Source organism: Trichosurus vulpecula, chromosome 4 (genome assembly GCF_011100635.1).
Source record: "Trichosurus vulpecula isolate mTriVul1 chromosome 4, mTriVul1.pri, whole genome shotgun sequence".
In the NCBI taxonomy this organism is placed as follows: Eukaryota; Metazoa; Chordata; class Mammalia; order Diprotodontia; family Phalangeridae; genus Trichosurus; species Trichosurus vulpecula.
In genome coordinates, this window is record NC_050576.1 from 187,816,258 (window position 1) to 187,840,741 (window position 24,484).

The window sequence follows — 24,484 nt, forward strand, 5'->3', positions numbered from 1 at the left end:
ACAAAATGACCATTTTTCACGGACAAACTTCTAGCTGTAGGTGCAACTTTAATGGTAAAGTTGTTGGAAAGGGAAGGGAGGAGGTGGGGGGGGAGGCTATTCTTATCACCTTATCCTCTTCTTTTACTGAAAGGATATTTTTATTATTTGCTTTCTAACACACTCGATTTCCTAAATTTGTTTGGAATCCAATCATTATTATAATTTTTATGCGGCTGAAAGTCTGGCGCTCTTGTTGGATGGACATTTGCTGCTTACTGAAGTTAACTTCCCGTGTTCCCTGCCACAGGGAACCAAACAACGGCAAGAGAGCGTGTGAGGTTTCGCCTCGTCCAGAGGTGCTCTCTGTAAAATGGAACGGTGATTAGATGATCTACTATTATCAAAATATCTCTCTACAGTAACCCCAAGGGCTGCTTCCTTTAAAAAGGTCACTGCAATTATTTTCTCTTTCTGTTTCACAATTCTCCAGATTGTCTTTTACGACTGTATAAAAATGGCAAGGCCCTTGTAATTATACAGGAGGCAAAGGAGAGAGAAGGATGAAAAATGGTAACGTCAGTGATAACACTTGGCACTTAAAAATGGGAAGATCTCTGGTGCATCTTGAGATAGAAGAGAGGGAACCAGCAAAGAAGCCGTAAAGAGAACCACCCACTCCCTCACCCCTTCTGAATGTTCTCTTGGATTTCAGTAGAGGAGGAAGATGCCTAATTTTAGGGATTCGGCCTCTGCGCCTCTTCTGGAGCATCTGCTTGTTTACCGACACTGTTGGTCGAAAGTACAGTGAAAAATTACAATTTGAATGTTTCGATTATCTTTCCCAGTCTGTTCCATTTTCATTATTTATTTCCTATAAATCGGGACCTTACTGAACATAATTCTGCAGACAAGGAGGTGGATGGGACAGCCGACGTGAACGGGGAGATAGATAGTGGGTGCGTGTAAGATAGATGCTATGCGTTTATGAAAAGGAACAGTATGTCTGCTCCTGAACATCTACAAAGTCGGGCAGGCAAGCGTGTAAACCATAAAGGGTATTTATAGGTGGAAAAAAAACAGGTACAAGGGAGACAGTGTGGGAACAAGTGTACACACACACACACACACACTGAAAAGGTTTGCTCCTCTGGCTCTTCTGGAATCCATGTCCAAGTTCCACCAAGAAGTGCCATTCTTAGACTGGACTCTGTGTTAGCTCTCACAAGCCTTTCCATGACAACAGACATGGGGAGATTTCACAGCCAGAAAACTTGAGAGGTCAATAGTTGAAAAAGCAAGAATTTGAGACTCACAATGAAGAGGGATTTTCATAGAGGCTACAATGATCCCACCGAACAGCCTTTCCTCAAAGGAAGAAACTGTAAAAGACTGTAGCCGAAAATGAGGCATTTGTTTAAAAAAAAATAGAAAGAAAATGCAGGTTTAAAATGTTTACTCTTCTGTATCAGCTCAGTTGCACCTTAGAATCTGCCATTTCATAAATAAAATACGGATGGCATAGACATAATTTGGTGATAGCTACCCCAGGACATATCGAGATACACTTCTGTTATTTTAATTAAATACTGCATTATGGTTTGTGACAACCACAGAGCTACAGCGTAAATGAATTTGGAATTAAAGTGTTACTTAGGCATCCAGTAATTTTTGTTTCATTTCTCAGTTTTACAAAGCAAATAGCTATAAAATCAAGATGTTTGTTCGTTTACAGATGGAGCGGTGGGTCTCTCTCTCTCAATCCACTTGTACAAAAAGAAGACACTGCTTTGAGGCCAGCTCTCCAACACTCCTGGCTTATGAGCCACATCACAAAGAAAAATACCTCCCCTTGACTGTAATGTGAAATGCTGAATATTAATTGCTGGTGATACTCTTATCTTCCTAGCCGGGTTCTGTCTTTTAACAATTATTCTGATGGGCAGCAGTATTAGGCAGCCAGAAGATTTTCTTCCTTTGTTTAACAGTTAGTCAGCCTATTTAATTTAATTTAATTAAAAAAATCCTAAAGTTCACAGGGATTTCTGGAAGTTTTTTTGGTTATTTAGAACTTCCACTGCCTTGGCTATGGAAGGGAGGTTTTCGTGGGTTGAAAAGATTTGCTGTAAATTTCTGCAACTAAAAAAAAAAATAAAATGTGTTTTTCATTCCAGTGATATTAATGTCTCCTTAATGAAACTAGAGAAGGCATTACAGTTTGGGAATTATCAATTGGTTGGTTTAAATGTCATTTCACCAGCAAATCAGGAGAAAGGTTCTGAATATTCTCATCTGTCAGGTACAGATATTCTCACAACATTTTATTCTGCAACAGGATTGTTATATACTGGATTTGAGGAAACAACTGAGTTACAAAGAGATCTATCACATTTCAAAATAAAAGTTTCAAATGCAAGTTTTCTGAAACTATTTTCTCTCCTGGCCAAGTCTGAAAATCTTTTAAAATTATATCTCTGATACTGTTTATTTTGGTGGTCTGCTCCTTCCCATTTTCTCTTGAACTAATTGTCCTAAATCCTCTACACCTATAAGCAACACAAAAGTTGTTGCCCCCAACTGTAGATTATCTGGTTTATAATCTGCATTGGTATTTTCTAGTTTGGTCAAATGGTCAATCGCCATGAATATTGAAATGAAACAAGGCAACCCTACAGGTTTGGAGAATCTGAGTTCTTTTTGAGAAAACCATTACATGGAAACAAAGCTTTCACCACGGATTTCAAATAGAGAATCTCATTGAAATGTCATCCAGCCTTTTTGGCAGATTAGTGAGGAGTTTATTACTAAATCTCTGTCTAATAAACGTGGAGTTGACTCTAGAGGAGCTGCTTGTTATAATACTGGCTGCGGAAAATGGAGGGAACGTCACCGTTAAAGACACAAATTTTCCTTGTAATATATTCGAATGGAAACCTCCGAATCCAATATTACATGGGCATATCTAATAAATTCACAATATTTCAGCCTCAACAGCCTTCACCGGTTAGTTTTAAAGATTTATGTGGTAAAAAATTACTCAGTGATGAATATAGTTTATTCTGTGCCGTATTGGAGGTATAAGGAATTAAACTACCGTCTTTAACAGTGAATTTATTATTACCTCTGTCAAAAGACGAAGCCTTTAACAGCATTTGTTATAAATTCACTGTAAAATAAATGGCTGGATTTTTTTTTACGCTGGAGTTTGCAAAGCAACGGGCGGTTCTGAGCATTAACCCAACCCCGAGATGGTTTAGATGGTTCTAGGTAAACACTTTTTGCAAGAGTCTTGTGGTTCATTATCTGGTCTGGAGGGAGATGTGTTACATTTCCACCTGACTGAAGGGCTGGCAGAGGAGGGAGAGAAGCTAAGGGTCTTGCTCTGAACAGGGGTTTGCAAGAGAGGGGCCTGGGGTGGGAAAAGCCAGCTTTACTCTCTCTGTTTGGGGAAAAAATGTGTTTTTTTAAAAATAATAAATGGCTAGTGTAGATAGGACAGATCTGATGGGCAATTGTGCTTCCTGTAAGCAGGTTTACACACACACCCCTTTGTCCTCTCCTGGAATGGGTGTCCCCTCATTTATAAAAATTACCTGGAAGGAATGAGGCTGCCAGGGTTTGTTCTAGACGATTGGTTCCTGTCTGGGGGAAAGGAATGGCCTCTACTGAATTTGACCGGTGTATGACCGTTGCCTTCCAGCTGACCCCAAACCCCATTCCCATCTTCCTAACTCTATAGCCTCCCATAGAGGTTATTAATGAGAGCAAACACCACCATCATCATCGTCATCATCTTCTCCGTCATCACAGCACAAGACCGAACTGCTTGTTAACATGCAATGGGGTATTGGGGATGGGCTTCCTGCTTCCCTCCTGGACCACTATAAATAAGGACAGACATTTCCAGATAATATCCATTCCCCCTTAAACTTCCCCCCCCTTTGGTGAGGTCAGAGGTGGATAATAGCTATTTGACAAGCATTGATCAGTTTCATCATGCCATTCAGGCCTACTGAGCCCCTGGCCTACATCCCCCTACTCACCCCCACATGGCCCTGCAATACTGCCTCCCCTCCCCCACCCCACCCGGCAAACTGAAAGGTCCTGTTCCTGAGGAAGACTTAAATGGACACTAGATGTCACCAAACACCTCCTTTCTCTGGAAAACCAGAAATTATACGTACACACATACATATGTGCATATCTATCTATATGTATGTATGTATGTATATTTTTCCTTCATTTAAAGCAACTGAGAGAATTAACATCTGTTTTTTTTTCGGGGGGGGGGATTGTCACATCCAATTAAGCACACTTAAAACTGGAAGTATTACCGTATTTGAATAATTCTTATAGCATACTTTTGGAGAGGGGAAGGGAAGGGTTGACATTTGAAAAAGTAGCCTTTGGAAGGGTGAGTGGAGAACCCTGGACTTTGAGATCCTCTGACAACTGAGGACATGTTTAGTTAACATATGCCAGCCATGCTACTAATGCTGACCTTGCCGCATCAGAGATCAAAAAATAGAGGAGGGAGAGGGGGTCAGAATCCCATATGAGTTTAAGTAGCTGGGGGAGCTCTTAGAGGCTTAAGTGCCACCTTGGGCAACAGTATGAATTGAGTCCCTTACATGCCAGACTGGGCCTTCTGTACAGGCCCATTTCAATCTGATAGCAGCTTGGGGTGAATGCTACTCTGGAACCTGGCTCCAAGGCTCCCAGCAGCAAAGAAAGCTGATATGGCCTGAAACAGTCCCAATTCTGAGGATGTTCTGCTGGCACCGATTAGGCCAGAAGTCTGAACTGTGCACAGGACACCTGGGAATTTCCAGATGTTTAACTTGTTGCTCTAAGGCTGTGTAGTACAAGTAGGGAAGGATTATAATCCTGCCCCATTCCTGAGCTAATGCCCACTGATTGTATGGGCAACTGAAACTCCAGGGGAAAAGCCATTCCACACCCCAAAGATCCAACTTTCCGGCACTCTGTCATAAGACAGGGGGAAAGAAGGAGAGATGTGAGAGAGGAGAGGAGAAGGGAGACAGAAAGAGAAACAGAGACAGAGAGACAATGAGACCAAGAGCTGTTTTTTCTACTCCTTTTTTTCCCCTTTAAACAGGCACATCTATCTGTTCAGCAGCTCATGTTATCATTGTAAATTACTTTCTGGCACAGGAGGCTTATTTTCATAATGGGCATTTATTTATTTAAGAGTAGGTGTGAGTTATTTGGCATACACCTTTATTATATAGAAAGAAAGCTCTGAAGCTTCCTTGTGAAAGCCATGGAGCTGAGAGACAGAAAGACAGAGAGAGAGAGAGAGAGAGAGAGAGAGAGGGGGAGAGAGAGAGAGAGAGGGGGAGAGAGAGAGAGAGAGAGAGAGAGAGAGAGAGAGAGAGAGAGAGAGAGAGACAGACAGAGACAGAGAAGCAGACAGGCAGAGACAAGAGGGCCCATGCCCTGGAAACTAGGACCAATGTTTTCGTTCATCCCATGCCTCCTTTCCCCACAATTGATAGGGGGATGATGTTCATTACCCATAGCAATATTGGTCTGCATAAAGTCACTGAGGTCTTGGGAGGGAAGGTGCTGTACCAGGGAATGAGAGCATCACACAGAGGGTGATTCAGCACCTGCCCTGTGATGCCCAGTGCCCAGGCTGGATGGATTTGGGGAGTACACCTGTTGTTGAACTCCCTCCAAGTACTGATGGCCACTAACCCCCAAATCACTTTTCCCTGCTGTGGATGCTTGGAATGTCAGACAGGACTGATTGGCAGCCGCGCGTGCTTCAAACGCAGCAGATGGATTTTTATATTAGCTCCTATTTCATGTTCAGGCAGAGCACCCGCCCGCCACACTAAAACTGCAGCCTCGACGCTGCCGAGTTTGCTTCCGTGAGATTAATTCTGTGAAATTAATTGGGACAAGATTGAAAAGGAAATTAAAATGCAGCTGAGTGAACAGGCCTTTCAAACACCTTTTTCCTGCTCTATTCAAACTTGAATTCTGCGGTGGTCGCGGGCATCGTGCAAAGTAATTTACGAGAGGCAGGCTCTCAGGAGCAATCGGTTACGTGTGAGAAAGCCCGCACAAGCGCCCACAATCTGGAGCCACTGAAGGGAGTTAAAATCCCACCATGGCACTGAGCTGCATCTCCACACTGAGGAGGGGGATGTGTGTATATGAGGTTGGGGCGGGGGGGGGGAAGAAAAAGCTAATTTCCTTCATCAGGAAGGGTTTAAAACCTTTAAAACCTGAACCCCCAGAGGAAGGAACAAAATGATTATCCACTGGGTACTTGCCAGAGTGGTCTGCTTTGTTACCCACTTTCCCCTTCAATATATTTTAAAGCCATCAAAGTGGAAGTTGGGGAATTAAGTGGAAATGTAGCTGAGAATATAAGTGTTTGGTAGGGTGGGGGGAGGGGAGCAGCAGGTGCTTTTTTTCGATGATCATGAGATTGACAATACTAGCTCTGGACACCAACATGTTTTGTTGGCTTGCCTTATGTACAAGAAGTCCCCTGGATGTCTAGATTCCCCTTTCTGTCGGAACAGAGGTAGCCAATGACAGTCTCTTGGAATAAGGGACAGTAGACTCCCAAGGAGACTTTTTGTCTAAGCTGTTGTGTCTCCCTATTCGAGTGGCGCTCTTTTGTGTTTTTGGAGCAAAGAGATGAGGTTTTTAGAGGGTCTCTTGGAATAGTTCTGGTGAGATAACCCGTCTTCCACTGGCTCTTTTTTGTTCTCTAGGAGCAAAGTTCAAAGACTTCTTCGTTACTTCTCTGTATATATGTTGTTTACTCTGGTAGAATTAGAAGTTCCTTGAAAACAGTGACTATTTTGTTTTTTGTGCGTGCATATACATATACACATATGGACACACATATTTGTATGTATATATATTCTAAAATTGTTATAAAGTAATATACAAGTATATATTGTAAAGACAGATAATAAATATGTGAATGAAAAAGATGGGCTAGTTGCATGCTGAGAATGAGGCATAAATGATGACTAGCCTTCGTATTCTATTGGTATCTTTTGAATATCGAGAGAGAGCAAAGAAGGCCCCTCACATATTGGGTGGACCCCCCACTGCCCCCATGTTGAATTTACAGAAGGATGTGGACAAGTTGCATAGTTTGGGCAGGCATGGATGGGCTGTGATCTGCATCTCATACAAATAATACCTACACCGATAAGACCACAGACCCATGATGGTATTGGAGTATATCCTCAGTGTCCTAACATAGTATCCTGCCCATACAAGGCACTTAAATGTTTGTTGAATTATCATAGGCTTATATAATCATAAGCTAGGGGCAGCTAGGTGGCGCACAAAGTACACAGAGCCCAGGAAGACTCATCTTCCTGAGTACTAGCTGTGTGACCCTGGGCAAGTCACTTCACCCTGTTGGCCTCAGTTTCCTCATCTGAAAACTGAGTTGGAGAAGGAACTGATGAACCATCCCAGTACTTTTGCCAAGAAAACCCCAAATGGAGTCACAAAGAGTCACATATGACTGAAAAATGACTCAACAACAATATAGAATCATAGATTTAGAGCTGGAAGGGACCTTAGAAGCCATCAAGTCCAACTTTCTCATTTTACATATAAGGAAACTGAGGCACAGAGAGGCAAAAGTGACTTGCCCTAGGGTCACACACCTAGAGAATATCTAAGCCAGGACTGAAACTTAAACTTTCTGAATTGAATTTTAATGACAACAGCCTTAGGAACTGTGTCTTCTCCTTGTAGATAGAGCTTGCAGGGAGCTTCTCTCTCTCTCTCTCCCCTCTTCTCTGTCTCTCTCTTTCTGTCTCTGTCTCTCTCTCCCCTCTTCTCTCTCTCTTTCTGTCTCTATCTCTCTCTCTCTGTCTCTGCCTGTCTGTCTCTCTCTCTGTCTCTCTCCCCCCTCTTCTCTCTGTCTCTCTCTCTGTCTCTGTCTCTCTCTCTCTCATCTTGGTGAGGAAAAATGGCTCTCTTTCTGGGCTTATTCTTATTTGGACATAAGTAATCCTCTTGTAGTCACCTTCAATTCTAGTGTTTCTATGTGGGACTCAAGACTGAAGGAAACACAGACAGTTGGTGGGGAAACAGCAGGGTGCAGTAGGAATTCAAGAATGAAGCTCCTTATCCCCTTATCAACCCAGGGCTGTCTCCCTTCTCATTAGCCCACTCTGAAGAAGGACCATTCTTTCAGCAGAGGGAGGGAGGGAGAAAAGGGAGGAGGGACATGCACTTAGGAGTACTGGACACCAAAAAGTTGCCTGCTGGCTGATTCTTACATGTATCTTGGATGAGCAGAGAAGCCCACACATGGCACCACTCTGTAGCAGTGAACTACCCCACCCTCAGTCTAATCCAGCTGGTGGCCTTGGGGTTAGCTTGTTGCTGCTGAGCTTGAGCTTGAGGTTGGAGAACAATTCCTTCCATCAGATCTAGGCTCTGGAAGGAAATGGCTTTTTGTCAGGTCCCTGGCTGGCTCTTCCTTGGTTGACAAAGGCCTCACTTGTCCCAAGACAAATGGCCTTAGCGAAACTAAGCCAGAACTTCTTAGCTTTTGTTTTCTTGGCTTTGCTTTCTTTTCCTCTAGTTAATACTGTATGAACTGAGCCTGCTATGGTCTCAGGCCACAACCCAGGCCTCTTAAATGTGGACACTCCAGAGGCAGACAGATCTCTTAAGAATCTGGATGCCTCGATCCAACTAAAGAAAATAAGTCAAAAGTGAATTAGGAAAAACTCAGGACTATCTATATGTATATATGCACATATACATATATGTGTGCAAGCATGCATACGAACATGTATATATACATATGGGCCAAATATATACTATATATGCGTGTCTGTGTGTATGTATATACATATATGTATGTGTGTGTGTTTATGTGTGCATGCATACACGTACATCCTATGTGACCCTGGGCAACTTATTTAACCTCTGAATGATTTAGTATGTGCTTTAAAATGATAAATTACAGAGAAGAGTTATCTATTTGTATTGGTAAAGGAAGTGTCCTTAGGTAAGGGTTCCCTATACTAATGAAATCACAAAGCCAGTCCTTATCCCTATCCCTCTGAGTGCATGAATGTGCAATGGGGTGACTGGACAATGAGATCCTTAAAGCATCTGTAATATTCATGTGGAGGCTCACCAACTCTCCATGTGCACACTGTGAATATTTAGAGAGGAAAGTGTACCCCCAATTCAGGGGAAATGTTTTTGTACTTGGTCCTTGCCAAACCTCAGTAAACATTCCTTTGTAAAAGATGATTTTGGAGCCTTGGAGCAATAGTATCAGAAACTCCAATTCCTCACATTTACTTCTAAAACTTTGAGGGAAGAAGTATTGTCCTCTAGGGACCCATTTGCCATTGTGAGACAGAGTCCTAGACTACACATACATATAGAGAAATTTCCAGAGAGAGGGTGGCTAATCATTGGAAAGGTTGACTAAGGCTGGTTATTCAAACTTCCCTTCTTTCTATTTACCTGGCATGGTTCAGATGTGCATTTTCTGGAAGACAGGGGAATGGACCAGATGACCTCTTAAGGTGTTCACCAGCCTGAGGATTCTAATAAATTCAAAGCATATAAATGAATGAAAATCCAATTTTGCATACTCTTTAGGATACCAAGTAGTTAAGTGGAATGGAGCTGACAAGACAGACCCTCATCTCTAGCTTATGACTAATTCCTCTCTTTGTAGACAGCTAGGTGTTGGAAGTATTGGAAACAAAGGCAGCTGGTATATCGTGAGGGGAAGAAACCTTCATGCTGCTCCTGAATCTGAGAACTGATAGAACTGGCATCCTCTAGCAGAATGGAAGTAGAAGACCTAGTAAGATGTTTCCATAGAAATGAATTCTGATCTATCTGCTTCTAAAAATGGGAATGGGGAAGAGAAAAGGTAAACAGAAGTGGGGAGAGTTCTCTATATTCTCCTGGAAATACAATAGTCTTGACAGATGCAGTCAGCTCTATGTAATAGGACAGGTCATTGCATAGCTCCTTTAAACAGGAAGAGAGGGAACCCCAGTGAGAAGCCATTAACAAAGGCAAAAGACGGGCAAAACAAACAGAATAATCAAGACAGAGAGAGGAGGCCAGCAGACAATCTGGCTCTGTTCTCCCCCCTCCTGCTACAGGCACCTCCAGACAATGTAAACAGTTAATTTATTCACCTGCGGGCTCTGGGCAAACAGGGGCCTGGTCACACCTGAGTGGATAACTCGATTACCCCTGTAATGCCAGTACGGTAATGTACACAAATTCTATTACATGGCAAACCTTGCTTTCGGGCATTTGAAATACCAATCAGGCCAACGTCCACTCCCCTCTTTGCTTCCAATTTATTCCTGGAGGCTCAGAACTGCACAGAAATGTCAAGAGAATGGAGCGAGTCCAGATTCTAGGCCAGAGTTGGGGTAAAAATGCTGGAAGGCCGGGTGTGATCTCACTTGGTGCATTTTGGGTTGTGGGTGCTCCCTTTCAGGGTGAGGCCGGAATACAATCCTAGAGTCCAGAGGAGTCATGTGAGCCACTATAAGGCAACACATTTGGTGCTATCTGGGAACAGCAGTATTGGAGAGCATGGTGGAAGATAAAGTTTCTTTTTTCAAATGGCTTAGAAGCTAGACAGAAAAAAAGATAGAATGTGAAATGCAGTTTAATAACACTCCCTGTGATCAGTTAGAATTCAAGGAACTTTTTTTGGGGGGGGGTAAAGAAAATATATTCTGTAGAATAAGTACCACACTTATACGTATTTGGGAATATGTTCCTAACAGTACTAACCCTATAGAGCGCAAAGAAGGTATCTATATTTATAGTAGTGCTTTGTTCCACATAGAAAGGAAGCCTATTATATCTTAGTCTCATCTACACAGCATGTATGCTATCAGTCTTGACCAATATTAATTAGTCAATCGATCAGTAAGTTAGTAGGACACTGCATGGAATGTTGGATTTGGAAGCTGGACTTCAGGAAGACCTGAATTCCAATCTTGCCTCGGGCTCTTACTAGCTTTGTGACAAGTCATTTAACTTCCTGTGCCTCAGTTCTCTTATCTAAAAATGGGAATAAAAGCACCACCTTCCCTCCCAAGGTTGTTGGAAAGATCAAAGGAGATGACATAGGGAATTGAAAATTTTAAAGTGCTATCTAGATGTTAGCTATTATTGTTATTAGCCATTAATAAGTGCTAACTGTCTGTACCTACTCTATGCTAAGTATTATACTGGGTGCCGAGTGTACAAAGACAAAAATGATACAGCCCTTGTCTGCTAGGATTTATGTTTTATCAGAGTGACAGCCTCTATCTATCTATCTATCTATCTATCTATCTATCTATCTATCTATGTAAGATTGTATTAAAAATGCACAAAATGACTACAACTTAGTTTTGGGGCCAAGGCACCAGCAGCTGGGGGGATCAAGTGAGGCCTCCTCCTGTAGGAAGTGGAGCTAGCTGAGTAAGTACTGACAGAAACAGGAATTCTTGGAGATGGGGGAAGTGCATTCCAGGCATGAAGGCCAGCCTCTACAAAGGCTTGGAGACAGGCAAGAGGGTGTTGTATGTGAGGAACAGGCAACTGGGGGGACTGCAGCATTTGTGAAAAATTTACAGGCCTGGAAAGGTCAAATGGGGCCAGGCTTGTGTCTTAGTATCCCCAGGGCTTAGCACGGTGCTTGGAGCACAGTAGATATATAAATATATAATAAATATACCATAAAATGTATAATATAAAATATGACAAATAAATGCTTAAGGACTGGAATAATTATTGACTGACTAAATGCCACACAGGGAAGTTTGTATTAAATCCCAGAGACAATACAGAGGGGTGAATCTGTATGTAATAGACCTTCACTTTAAGGAAATCACTTTGGCAGTTGTATGGAGGACTGACTACAAAAGGGAGGAGACTTGAGGCAGGGAGAAAGACCAATTAGGAGGTTATTGCAATAGTCCAGGTGACAAGAGAGGAGAGCCTGACTTAGACTGGTGGCCATGTGACTGGAGAAGTGGGACTGAATTTGAGACAGAATTGATAAGACTTGGCAACTGATTGAATATGTAGGATGAAGGAGGTAAGGAGTGGAGGATGACTCCAGTTTTGCAAAAGGGCAGTTGTTGGTGTAGTGGATAGAGTGCCAGCCCTGGAATTAGCAAGACTTGAGTTCAAATCCCGCCACCCTTGCTAAGCTCTGCAATCCTGGGGCAAGTCACTTAACCCTGTTTGCTTCATTTTCCTCATCTGTAAAATGACCTGGAGAAGGAAATGGCAAACCACTCTACTATCTTTGCCAAGAGAACCTCAAATGGGGTCACAAAGAGTTGGATATTACTGAACAACCACAACCAATTTTGCAAACCTGGGTAACTGAAAGAATGGTCATGCCCTTGATAGCAACAGGAGAGTTTTGAGGAAAAGATAACGAATCCTGTTTTAGACATGTGGAGTTAGAGATGCCCGCAGGACATCCAGTTTGAAATGTCTAATGGGCAGGTGGTGATGAAGCTTTTGATCCCACGCTTTCCCTTCCTCATTTTTCTCTTCCTCCAAGCAGTAGGGCATGAACTAGGAGTGTTTTTTCCCCAACAGCCAAGATTCCCTTGTTCAGGCCCCACTGTGACCAATGAACCTTTGCAAGATGGTTAGCGAGGGTTAGGGGTTTTTGGTGTTTGTGGGAGAGTAAAAGTAGCTGACTCATTGGAGAACTGGGGAAAGTTATTCTAACTCATTAGTGCTGAATTCTAACCAGTGAACTAACCAGTTTTCACTCAAACCCTAACACATGATCAGTCAACTAACATTTATTAAGTTCCTCCTATGTGCCAGACATTGCTAAGCACTGGGATTATCTATATCTATAGGCAAAAGACAGCCCCTGCTCTCAAGGAACTCACAGTCTAATGGGGGAGACAATGCGCAATCAATTGTACAAATGAGACATAGGATAAATTGGGGATATTCTCAGGGGGAAGGCTCAAGGTGGGATTTCAGCTGGGATTTAAAGGAGGCCAGGGAAGCCAGGAGGTAGAGATATAGAGGGACAGTATTTCAGGCATGGGGAACAGCTTATGAAAATTCCCAGTCTGGAGAGGAAGTGTTTTGTTCCAGCAGCAGCCAGGAGGCCAGTGTCACTGGGGTGAAGAGTGTGAGCTGGGCACAGCAGGGTTTAAGAAGACTGGAAAGTTGAAAGGGCCAGGTTGTGAAGTGCTTTGAAAGCCAAATGGAGGGTTTCATATTTGATCCTGAAGGTGATAGGGAGTCGCTGGAGTTTACTAAATAGGAGGAGTCAGATCTGTCCTTTAGGAAGACTAATTTGACAGATGAATTGAAGATGGACAGGAGTGGGGAGAGACTTGAGGCCGGCAGGCTATTGTACTAGTCCAGGTGTGAGGTGAGGAGGACTAGTACCAGGGTGGTGGCAGTATCAGAAGAAAGAGGGGGCACATTCGAGAGATGTTGCAGAGATAAAATCGACAGGCCTTGGCTGTGAGCCTGGGTGATTGCAAGGATAGTGGTACCCTTGTACTTTCACGGGGAAGTTCAGAAGGGGGAAGGTTTGGGAGGGGGAGATAATGAGTTCATTTTGGACATAATGAATTTAAGATGTCTATAGGATATCCAGTTTGAGATGTCTAATGGGCAGTTGGGGATGAGACTCTGGACGTAAAGAGAGAGGTTAGGGCTAGATAAGTAGATCTGAAAATCATTAGCACAGAGGTGATAATTAAATCCATGGAAGCTGGTGAGATCACCAAGTGAAATGGTATAGAGTGTGCGCACGTGTGTGCATGAGCACACACACACACACACAGACACTCCAAGTCATGTTTATGTAGAATCCCCAAAACATAAAGTCAAAATGAACCTTTTTTATAGTGTTATACAGCATAATGGTAAATGACATACATAACAATGGTCTTCAGCCACTACAAAAACAAGCTCCTTCTAAGTCATCAAAAAAGTTCAAATTATGATCAGCATAGTTTTATGTGAGTCGATGCAAATTTAAAAACATTGGTAATCTATGTAGAGCAGTTAGTCTTAACCTGGGGTCCATGGACCCTTTCTTTCTTCTTTAAATATTCTGATAATTGTTTTCTTTTGTAGTCCTGTGTATTTTATGCATTTAAAACCATTATTCTGAGAAGAGGTCCATAGGTTTAACCAGAGTGACAAAATGGTTCATGGCACAAAAGAGGTTAGGGAGAGCTAACATGGTGTAGTGGCTAGAGAGTACCGGGCCTGGGTTCAAATCCCACTGCTCATACTTCACGGCTAGATTGTGGGCAAGTCATGCTACCATGCTGAGTCTCAGGCAACTCTCCAGGGCTGTAAGTCATAGATGGGTTATGATCAATTCAAGGGAGGCAGTTCTCACACTGACAAAATCACTGGTCCTTGATGTATTGATATAATCTGTGTACAGTCTAGGTGGTAACTCTCATTTAAACTGAATGAGAATATTCAATTAATCAAAGCTTGCTTTTCCCTAGTGGTAATGGATAAATGGAAATTTACTCTGCATGTCATTTATACCCTCCAGTAACATCTTGCTCTAATGCCTTATAATAGCTAGCATTTATATAAGCACTTTAAGGTTTGTAATGTGATCGACGTGTTATCTTACTTGAGAAGGGGAAAGGGAATAGGCATTTATGGAGCCCCTACTATGGATCAGACGTTGTGGTAAGTGTTTTAACTAATATTATCTTATTTGATCCTCGCAATAACCCACTGAGGTTGGTACTATTATTTCCATTTCATAGTTGAGCAAACCAAGGCAAACAGAGGTTAAGTGACTTGCCCAGGGTCACACAGCTAGTAAGCCTCTGTGTTTGGATTTGAACTCAGGTCCAGCTGGCTCTAGGCCCAATGCCCTATTCGTTGCACCATCTAGCTGCCTCACAACATCACTAGGAGATAAGTGTTACTATTAGGGTTAGGGTGTACCCTGGGTTCTTGAAGGCCGTCTTACAATGGACTGAAAACCCTGGCAGGTTCTACCAAGATGGAAAGGCTTTGAGCATAGGCCTGGCAACAGATTTATGCATCTCTCATTTGAGAACAAGCCCTGCTCAATTCAGAAAGACACACATATACGTGTATGTGTTTCATACGTAATATTTACTATTGTTCAGTTGTTTCAGTCCTGTCCAACTCTTTGTGACCCCATTTGGGGTTTTCTTGGTAAAGATACTGGCGTGGCTTGCTATTTCCTTCTCCAGCTCATTTTAGATGATGGAGCTGAGGCAAACAGGGTGAAGTGACTCGCCAGGGTTCACACAGCTAGTAAGTGTCTGAGACCAGATTTGAACTCTTGACTCTAGACTGGAGATATATATATATATGTGTATGTATATATATATATATACACACACATATGTATATATGTATGCCTTTCTGGATTGAAGTGTGCTTGTCCTCAGATGACAGACAGACATATGTATTTTGATATAAGGAGAGTTGTCTATGATGAAAAATGGACTTAGATGGGAGGAAATTTTTTTCAAGATTCAAGAAAGCAACTTCTGGTCTTCAACCCACACTTCTCTTCCTACCTTGCTCAGGATTCGGATGACATCACCTCGCTGGAAAGGCAACTCATCTGGATGGTTGCTGGTACAGTCCCACAGCCCCTGGTAATAATTAGCATAGTTTCCTAATGAAAGAGAAAAAAGATATATGGTTAAAAAACCCACAAAAAAACCTCTTGAATCTGTTGATAGAGGGCCGCCTGTTTTCAAAGGCCTCTAATTTCTAGCTGGAAACTGCAAAGTTGGGCTTGAACTTACACCCAGGAAACTTGACACTCTAGGGATGGAGCCCAGCTATAGGCATATATTAAAGCAGTTTCACACAGACCAAGCAAAGGACTATGGGAGGAGGGGATCATTAACTAACATTAAATATTTACAGATCACCACCAGTAGGATATGACTTGGTAATGTGATGAAATGCATTTCTTCATTAATAGTAGGAAGTCAAGCGGGATATTTCACTTGTTTTGTAACTAAGCAAGAGAGATCTCTTCCATCCAAACACTTGTTGATCCCAAAGCTGGCTTACCCGGCCTGACTTTGCAGCATGTATTGATAGGGATAGGGACTGTGATCTCACTGGTAGAGGGAACTTCTGGATAAGGAAACTTTTTCTGCCAATGCAGGCTGGCACCTGCTCTGCAGTTTAAAAGCTCAGAGAGTTGCCCAGAATACTGAGAGTACGGTGACCTGGCCAGGGTCACCCATCCAGTAGGTGTCAGGGATGGGATCTGAATTCAAGTGTTTCTGGCTTCGAGGCCAGGTCTCTCTCCACTGTGTTATGCCATCTCACTGTATTTGAAGGAAACTCTGGTAAATGAAGCTGAGTAAGGAATCACTCACTCAAGGACCAGATTCTTGCACTTTGGGCTCTGGTGCTACACAGCAGCCTTACATTGGGCCCCCCTCACCCAGGTACTGTCTGATGTAATCAACAACAGATACCAAAATAATCAGTCCCACTTTAACTTGAACCAAGGGGGTATCTCATCCATTACAACTAAATCCTGGGTGGGCTGGCTCTTTTCCAGCATCTTATTCGGAGACCCTGAACGTGTCTGTCAGGATTTATTTCCTTGCCCCCGGGAGATCAGAAACCAAAGTGATCTGCATTAAAAATGAAAGCAACCAAAGAAGACAAACCAAGCCTTAGAAGCAGCAGAAGAGATTTACTAGGCTTCTCTGTGAGCGAGACTAGATGGCAATGATACCACGGGACAACCATCGATTCTTAACAATGAAGAATTTGTATTGATTTTCTTCTACCCGGAAAGGTTAAACACTAGATAGCACAAAGTGGGAGAGGATCCGGGGGGGTTAGGAGGCAGGAGTTCTCATGTCCACTGGGTCACAGAGAACACAGGGATAGCTCTTAGCTCCTGACCAGGCTCTGCGAATGAGGGGCCATGTGGAGAAAGTCACCAAGCCTGAATTCCAGACTCCAGCTATGCCCAGACTCCTTGGTTGTCTCCCCACCCTCTAGTGAGTGCAGGGAGTACAGGGTCCTGCAGGAACTGAAAGGGACCACAAGTCACATGATACATAGGATGTGAGAGATTACGCTGGGAACAGTTTCTGAAGAACTGGGGCTGTGGAGACCCAGCCGAGGAGTGAAGGGTGTTAGTGCTTCCTTGGGGGGTATTTAAGGGAGCTAGAGAATGGGAAGAGCACCGGCTTACCCTTGGTGATGGTAAAGAGCATGGCACAAGTCAGTAGACAGAATGAGAGGAAGGGAAGGAAACACGCATTTATTAAGAGCCAGGTACTGCGTTAAATGCTTCACAAATAGCTCATTTGCTAGTTATTATCCCCATTTTTCAGTTAAGGAAACTGAGGCAAACAAGGTGAAATGACTTGTCCCTGGTCACACAGCCAAGAAGTGTCTGAGGCTGGATTTGAATTCAGGTCTTCCTGACTCCAGGCCCACTCTGACATCTAGCTTAGCTAGGAAGCACCATTTAGTATTTGTAGCATCTGGTCCTACATCTTCACCCCTCACTTCATCACTGTGGTGGGTGGGTGGTGTTTACAGGCATCTGTGACAGTTCTGGGTCATGCTGCTCAAGAGCCAACACAGAACATGCCGGAAATGGGGAAGTCCATCATGATGAAAGCTCTGGTCAAGTTTAGCCTAGAACCGTCCAGCCTTGAATTATAATAAACGTAATCCTAACTTCCTATCCTAGAAAACAGGACTCAATCATGGACTCTGGGTATAAGATAACAGGGAGGGTTCATTGAAGGAGAATGCTTTCTCTGGAATTCCACGCCTTTAGCCAAGTGCTGGAAATTCTCTCCTCACCTCAGCCTTCAAAGCATCTTTTATACAAGGCCTTTCTGATTCCCCCAGTTATTAGTGAGCTAGTAATCTCTCTCTCTCTCTCTCTCTCTCTCTGTCTCTCTCTCTTTCTGTCTCTCTCTGTCTCTCTCTGTCTCTGTCTCTCTGTCTCTGTCTCTCTCTCTGTCTCTCTCTCTGTCTCTCTCTCTCTGTCTCTCTCTCTGTCTCTCTGTCTCTCTCTCTCTCTCTGTCTCCCCCCCTCTCCCCCTCCCTCCCTCCCATATATCCTAAATTTATACCTATGTATATCTAGTATCCCTGCCCCCCTCCCCAACGTATGTTCTTCAGGGTAGGAGCTATGTAGTTTTGTCTTTATATCCCCAGCTTCTAGAACAAAGCCTTACACACAGTAGCTCTTTGAACACTAAGATAAATGTTTGTTGTATTGAAATGAAAGAACTTGGGATTGGGGGTAAGGAGGTGTGTGTCCATGTGTGTGTATATGAATCCCATTGGAATTAGCTCTCTATGTCTCATGGAAAAGAAACTTTAATGACTCTTACAAGAAAGATATAGGCAGTGCTCGGTAAGGGCAGACACTATTGACCTACGTTAGGCTCTTGTAATGCATGACATCCAGTTACTTAAAACAGAGGAGGAACTCAGGCTTAATTTCTCAACACATGGAACTGTTACTACTTGAAGCAGACAACAGAGGGCAGCAAAAAGACCAACGACTACCACTAGGATAACATTTTGCTATAGAGTTAAGCATATATGTATGCATTTCAAGGAAAAACATGTAGGGAGTACAAAGACAAGGAGTGATTTGAAGGAATTCTGGGGGACTCTGGCTTGTTAAAATAGGAGGGAAGCCCTGGAAAAGCATGACTGCATTTTCATTTATAATAGGCCTAATCACAAAGGTTACCATCGAGGCCTCTGTTGTAATGCATAGTCTTAGGGGGCGTCCTGGCAGTACTGAGAACCTTAACTGATCTGCGACAGCCACACAACCAGTGGATACCAGAGGCAGGCCTCCAACTGAGGTCTTTTTGACTCCAAGGCTAATGAAGGCTAACTCTTCTATCTACTATGCCAAACTGCTTCTTTACTCTTGGAAGAGAAGAACAGAATCCTGTAACAATATAGACATCAGCTCTCCAGTATGGGGGCAGCTAGGCGGTGCAGTGGATAGAGTGGAGAGAAGTTGGGAAGACTCATCTCTCCGAGTTCAAGTCTCACCTCAGATGCTTACTAGCTGTGTGACCCTGGATAAGCCACTTAACCCTGTTTGCCTCAGTTTTCTCATCTGTAAAATGAGCTGGAGAAGGAAACGGCAAACCACTCCAATATCTTTGTCAGGAAAACCCCAATTAACTCAATCTGCCTTAGTTTTCTCATCTGTGAAATGAGCTGAAGAAGGAAATGGCAAACTACTTCAGTATCTTTTCCCAGAAAACCCAAAAAGGGGTCATGAAGAATAGAACACAACTAAAAACAACTCAACAACATCATCAACTTGAGTAGTTGAATATGACCCCCTTCCTTCCCCCTCCCCACCAAAAAAAAAAGAGGCTAGGCTTACCAGATTCCTAGATCTAGAATATGGAGGCAGAGTGCTAATGTGAAAAGTGGACTAGACTAGAAGTCAGAAGATCTGGGCTCTACCCTGGTTCTGATGCTTCTTGGCCGTACGGTCTTAGGCGACTTCTCTGAGCTCCAGGTTTCTCTTCTGAAAATTGAGGATGTTGGACTAGATGACCTCTAATGCCCCTGCCAGCTCTAAAATTCTACAATTTTATGATATGATCACTATAGCAACTAGTCCCCTATTTCAGTGCCTGAATGTTAGATGCATTTCTGCATAAATGGTTAACCTTAATTGAATAAACAAGAGCTTTGTTTAAGTCACACCTCACAGGTACTATGGCAGTGACACAAAATTGTATTGTGGATAGAGAGCTGGCCTTGGGACCAGAAACACTGAAAAACCACTTAAGTCCCTATTGCTCTAGACAACTCTCCAAGACTGTAAGTTGTAGAGAAAATGATGACCTGTTACATGGCTGGGAGGAGTTTCCTCATCCAAGAGTTCCCTGTACTAACAAAATCAAAGGGCCAGTCCCTTTCTCTGTCTCTCACAGATACGATGACACAGAGTTGATTCTGGCTTCTTGAAAGCTATCCCAGGGGAGTATGAGCACTTAGCAGGTTCTATTAAATTGGAAAGGCTTCACTCATAGGGTTATTGATATACTTTTTCTGTGATCCAAGGACCAGTTCAACTAAGTTCAGAGAATGTAGGGCAATTGATTTTTGGTCACAGTAATTTCTTTAGAAAAAACTTTTCTTTTTTAAAATTCCAAACACCAAGTAAGATGTTTAATTAATGAACACTGAGTAAGATTAGCATTTCTACGTATACAAAGGGGAATACAGAAAGAGGATTGGACATGTAACCACAAATCTGAATGCAGAATAATTTTTCTCTCTCTAAATAGGTGACAATTCAACAGGTTACTTTCAAAGCTGTCCATGTTTCCTGCTGAACACCCTTCTGTGAATTAAAAAAAAATATGGTGATGGCTTCCTATTACCTCTAAGATAAAATACAACTCCTCCTCCTCCTGTGCAATCTGGCTCTTGCCTACCTTTTCAGGCTATTGTACCATACCCTTTCACATGTTGTGCCTTGGTCCTCCATGCCTGAAATGCACTGCTTCTTCACCCTTCTTTGGAGAATCCCTAGCTTCCTTCAAAACTTAGCTCAAGAACTATCCCTTATAAGAAGCTTATCTTGATCTCTGATTTGATAATCCTTTCCCTTGGGAAATTACTTTGATAAGGGAGTGATTAGAGGATGCCGCCCCATCTGCTGGATTGGGACACTGCTCAGGGGGCCATTTCCTGAAGCCTGTATGGGGCTGAGCCTCTGCCTCAGGCTCTTCCAGTGGGTCCTAATATCAGACCACTTCTGGTGACACATGTGGACTTCTTGCTAAAGTACATGTAAGGCCAGAGGCTTCTGGTTGGTTCCTTGATGACCATGACAGGGATAGGTGATGTGAGGGTGAGGAGGCCTGTGCAAAAGAAGATTGGCCACTGATCCAGTGGCTCCCTATTGTCCTCCAGGATCAAAAATAAAATCTTCTTTTCAACTTTTAAAGCCCTTCATGGCTTGCTGTGGCCTCTCTTGCTCCTCTAGCCTTTTTATACCTTACTTTCCTCCAAGTACCCTGTGACACAGTGACACTGGCCTCCTTGATGTTCCTCACATAAGATACTTCATCTCCAGACTCTGGACATTTTCACCAGCTGTCTGTCATGGTGGGGGGTGGGTGCCTGGAATTCTCTCCCTCATTTCCACTTCCTAGCTTCCTTCAAGTCTCAGCTAAACTACCTTCTGTCATAAACCTTTCCCGGTCCTCCTTAATCTTAGTGCCCTCCTTCTGAGACTACCCCCAAGTTATCCTGTTTATACCTTGCTCGTGCACAATGGTCTGCATGTTGTGTCTCCCAGTAGATTCTGAGCTTCTTGAGAGTGGGGACTGCCTTTTGCCTTTCTTTGTATCCCCAGAACTTAGCACCTTGCCTAGCATATAGTAGGAGCTTAATAAATGCTAACTGATTGAGCCAGGAGGGGCCTGGCTTTAAGAGAAGTGACTTCACCTTATCTTGCTCTATTTCTCCTCTTCCCTTTGAAGTGTGTTGCTTGGACTCAGGAAGTCTCTCTCTTGGACTTTTAGTGAGAACATATGGCATTGGAAGTAGCTAAGCAGAAGCTTAGTTTTGTGCATGCTCCTCCCCTCAGCCTCCACAGACCTATTACTCAGCTCCATGGGAAGCAGATTTTGATTTATATATATTTTGTATTTAATTTTCAATGTACATCTTGTTCCTCCTAAATAGAATGTAAGCTTGAGGGCAGGAATTGTTTTATTTTTTACCTCTAAACCCCCAACAACCCAGCAAAGTACCTAGGATGGAGGAGGCCCTTATTAAATAGAATTAAGAAGAAAATATAGACTTCACGGTCCTTTAGTTTGACTTCCCAAGGATAGAGTGAATTTGGGTGGCTAGAGGGAAGCATCTCAGATTGGAGAGAATCAGCAAAAAATCTTCTTTGCTGGAAAAAAGCAGAGTCTGTTTTTACTTTAAGAGCATGCAACTGCTTATGAATGTATCATTTATAGTCATATAATGATTCAATTAAATAAATGTTTACTATGTACCTCTCATGTGCAAAGTCCTATGCTCAATGCCAGCCATCCAGAGACAAAAGATGGTTCTGGTACTCAAGGAGCCTGCCTTTGACAATAATAATGATAATTCACTTTTATATGTGTCTTTATGGTTATAAAGTGCTCTCACGAACATTCTTTAACCTGATCTTCAGAGCAGTCCTGTGAAGCAGGGAATGTAGGTGTTACTGGAGCCACTTAGATGGCCCAGTGGCTAGGATGCTGGACCTAGGGTCAGGAAGACTGCCCATCCTCATATGCTTATTAGCTTTTTGATCCTGGATAAGTCACTCACACACTCGCTACCTCAGTTTCTGTAGAAGGGGGATAATACCAGCACCCACATCTCAGAGTTGTCATGGATAATGTTTTAAAGTGCTCTGCAAATCTTAAAGTGCTAGATAAATGCCTTATTATTTATTATTATTAAATAAGTAGCTATTATCATTACCTCCACTTTACAGATGAAGAAACTTAGGCTCAGAGAAATCGGATCACTCGCCTCCTGTCATAATGTGTAAGTAGCATAGCCAAGACTCGAACTCCAGATCTTCTGGCTTCAAATCCAAATCTCTTTCTACCATATATCTCTATTTCCTACTTACTGATACGGGGGCCATCTCTAGTCATCCTGATCTACATCTTGCCATTGGACTCAGATGGCTTCGGAGGACAAAGTGAGGCTGGTGACTTTGCACAGCCCTCCCTCACTGAAATCCAATTCACTTACATGTCATGGCATCAGCTTCCTGATGTCATGATCTTCTTCCAGACATATAGAGACAATAACAACTTACTGACATAGTTCTATCTCCCATCTAGGGAAGTCCTCCCCACATCTATGAGCAATCACATCTGTTCTGGATTACAGTCATCCGTGCCTACGTCTAATCTCACCTACTAGTCTATGAGTTCCTTGAAGACAGGGACTGTGTTTTATTTAATTTCCTGAACGCTTGGAAGAACACTTTTCACTTAGTAGCTGTTTAACAATCTCCCGTCGAGATGTTTTGTAAACAACTCTGAAGGACTTAAGAACTCTGATTGGGCTGATGACCAACCATGATTACATAGGACTGTGATGAAACATGCTGCCCATGTACTGGATTCTGGGTGTGACATGAGACATATTATTTTTTTCACATGGCCAATGTGGAAATTAATTTTGCCTAACTATGCATCCTTGTAACGTGGATTTTTCTTTTCTTTTCTTTTTTGCGTTGGGGTGTGGGAGAGCGGAGGTGAACAAAATAGATTTGTGTTAACTAAAAAAGAAATGTTTTGTGACTAACTATATAAGATAGATTTTGTGACATCTGAAAAGACTAGCCTGAGAGTATGTCACAACTGTGATGGCTTATGAAGGGGAAATACAGAGAACAAAGGGGAGGGCTGAGTTCCAGAGGCCACAGATGTCACAAAGCACACCAAGGGTGGTGGCAGTTAAGATGGGCAGCTTGCCGCACTACCAAGAGCCAGCTACTCCAAAACTTTGCCATTTCATCCAATATGGAACTGGTACAGGATGTGAGTCTGATTTATACCTAAGCTTGTTTCAGATCCGTAGAGAGCAGGGGGGCCAGAGTCTGCAAAAGTCTCCGAAATGGAGTCTTTGGTGGGACAGGATTTGCTTTGCGGGTTAGATATGGGTCTTCTTGAGGTTTATGTGTCTCTGGCAGCATTCAGGGATCAGAAGTGGCACAGCATTCTGACCATTTAATTAATTCGCAAACATCCTCATTCTCATTTCCAGGACATTATTCCACCTAATTATTTTTTTTTCCAGTCTGTCCATTTGGAATGAAAAACAAAAGAATAAAGCTTAATGCCAGTATTTCTCAATGTCTCTCCATGAATATACCTCCCCACTAAATACAAGGCTGCTAATTCAGAAGCAAAGCACTAATATATTCAGCATAAAACAGACAGAGGACCTAGAGCAATAAGTGACAACACTAATAACTAAAACAGTTATAACAATTAACAACAATTACAATGATAGAGAAGCTAATGGGTATGATCACTGCATTTAAATTGCTGGCAGAGCTGAGATGGACTTTTTCTGGAGAAGGAATGGGATGGAATCTTCTACTTTTTCGACAGGCAGCAATCCAAGTGCTTTAGTCTATTTTAGAAAGGCTAAATGCCAAAGCAACCAGAGTGGAACCAGCTACGAGGAGAATGGGGATAAACCAAGAAACAAAAATGGGTTTGCTTTTCTTCTTTTCTCCGGTTAAAGCTATGGGACCAGGCTTAGGTCACTCTGCTCACATAGTTAAGGAATGCACCTTTAATACTGGTGAGATTACCTATGTGTTTCTCTCTTATCTGAGACCAGGTGAGATGTCTCTGAACATCAGCCTTTAGACTTTGTTAGGTGGAAACTCTGTGAGTCTATACTTCACATGCCCTTT

General features: G+C 42.7%; 1 protein-coding gene across 1 annotated transcript in view; it reads right to left on the bottom strand.

Annotated features, from left to right (window-relative positions):
• SKAP1 (src kinase associated phosphoprotein 1) overlaps positions 1-24,484 on the bottom strand; it is a 374,118-nt gene that overhangs the window by 27,630 nt on the left and 322,004 nt on the right. Inside the window, exon 11 of the mRNA XM_036755929.1 lies at positions 15,570-15,670. Within this exon, the coding sequence (XP_036611824.1) occupies positions 15,570-15,670 (101 nt within the window). The remainder of the gene's footprint in view (positions 1-15,569; positions 15,671-24,484) is intronic.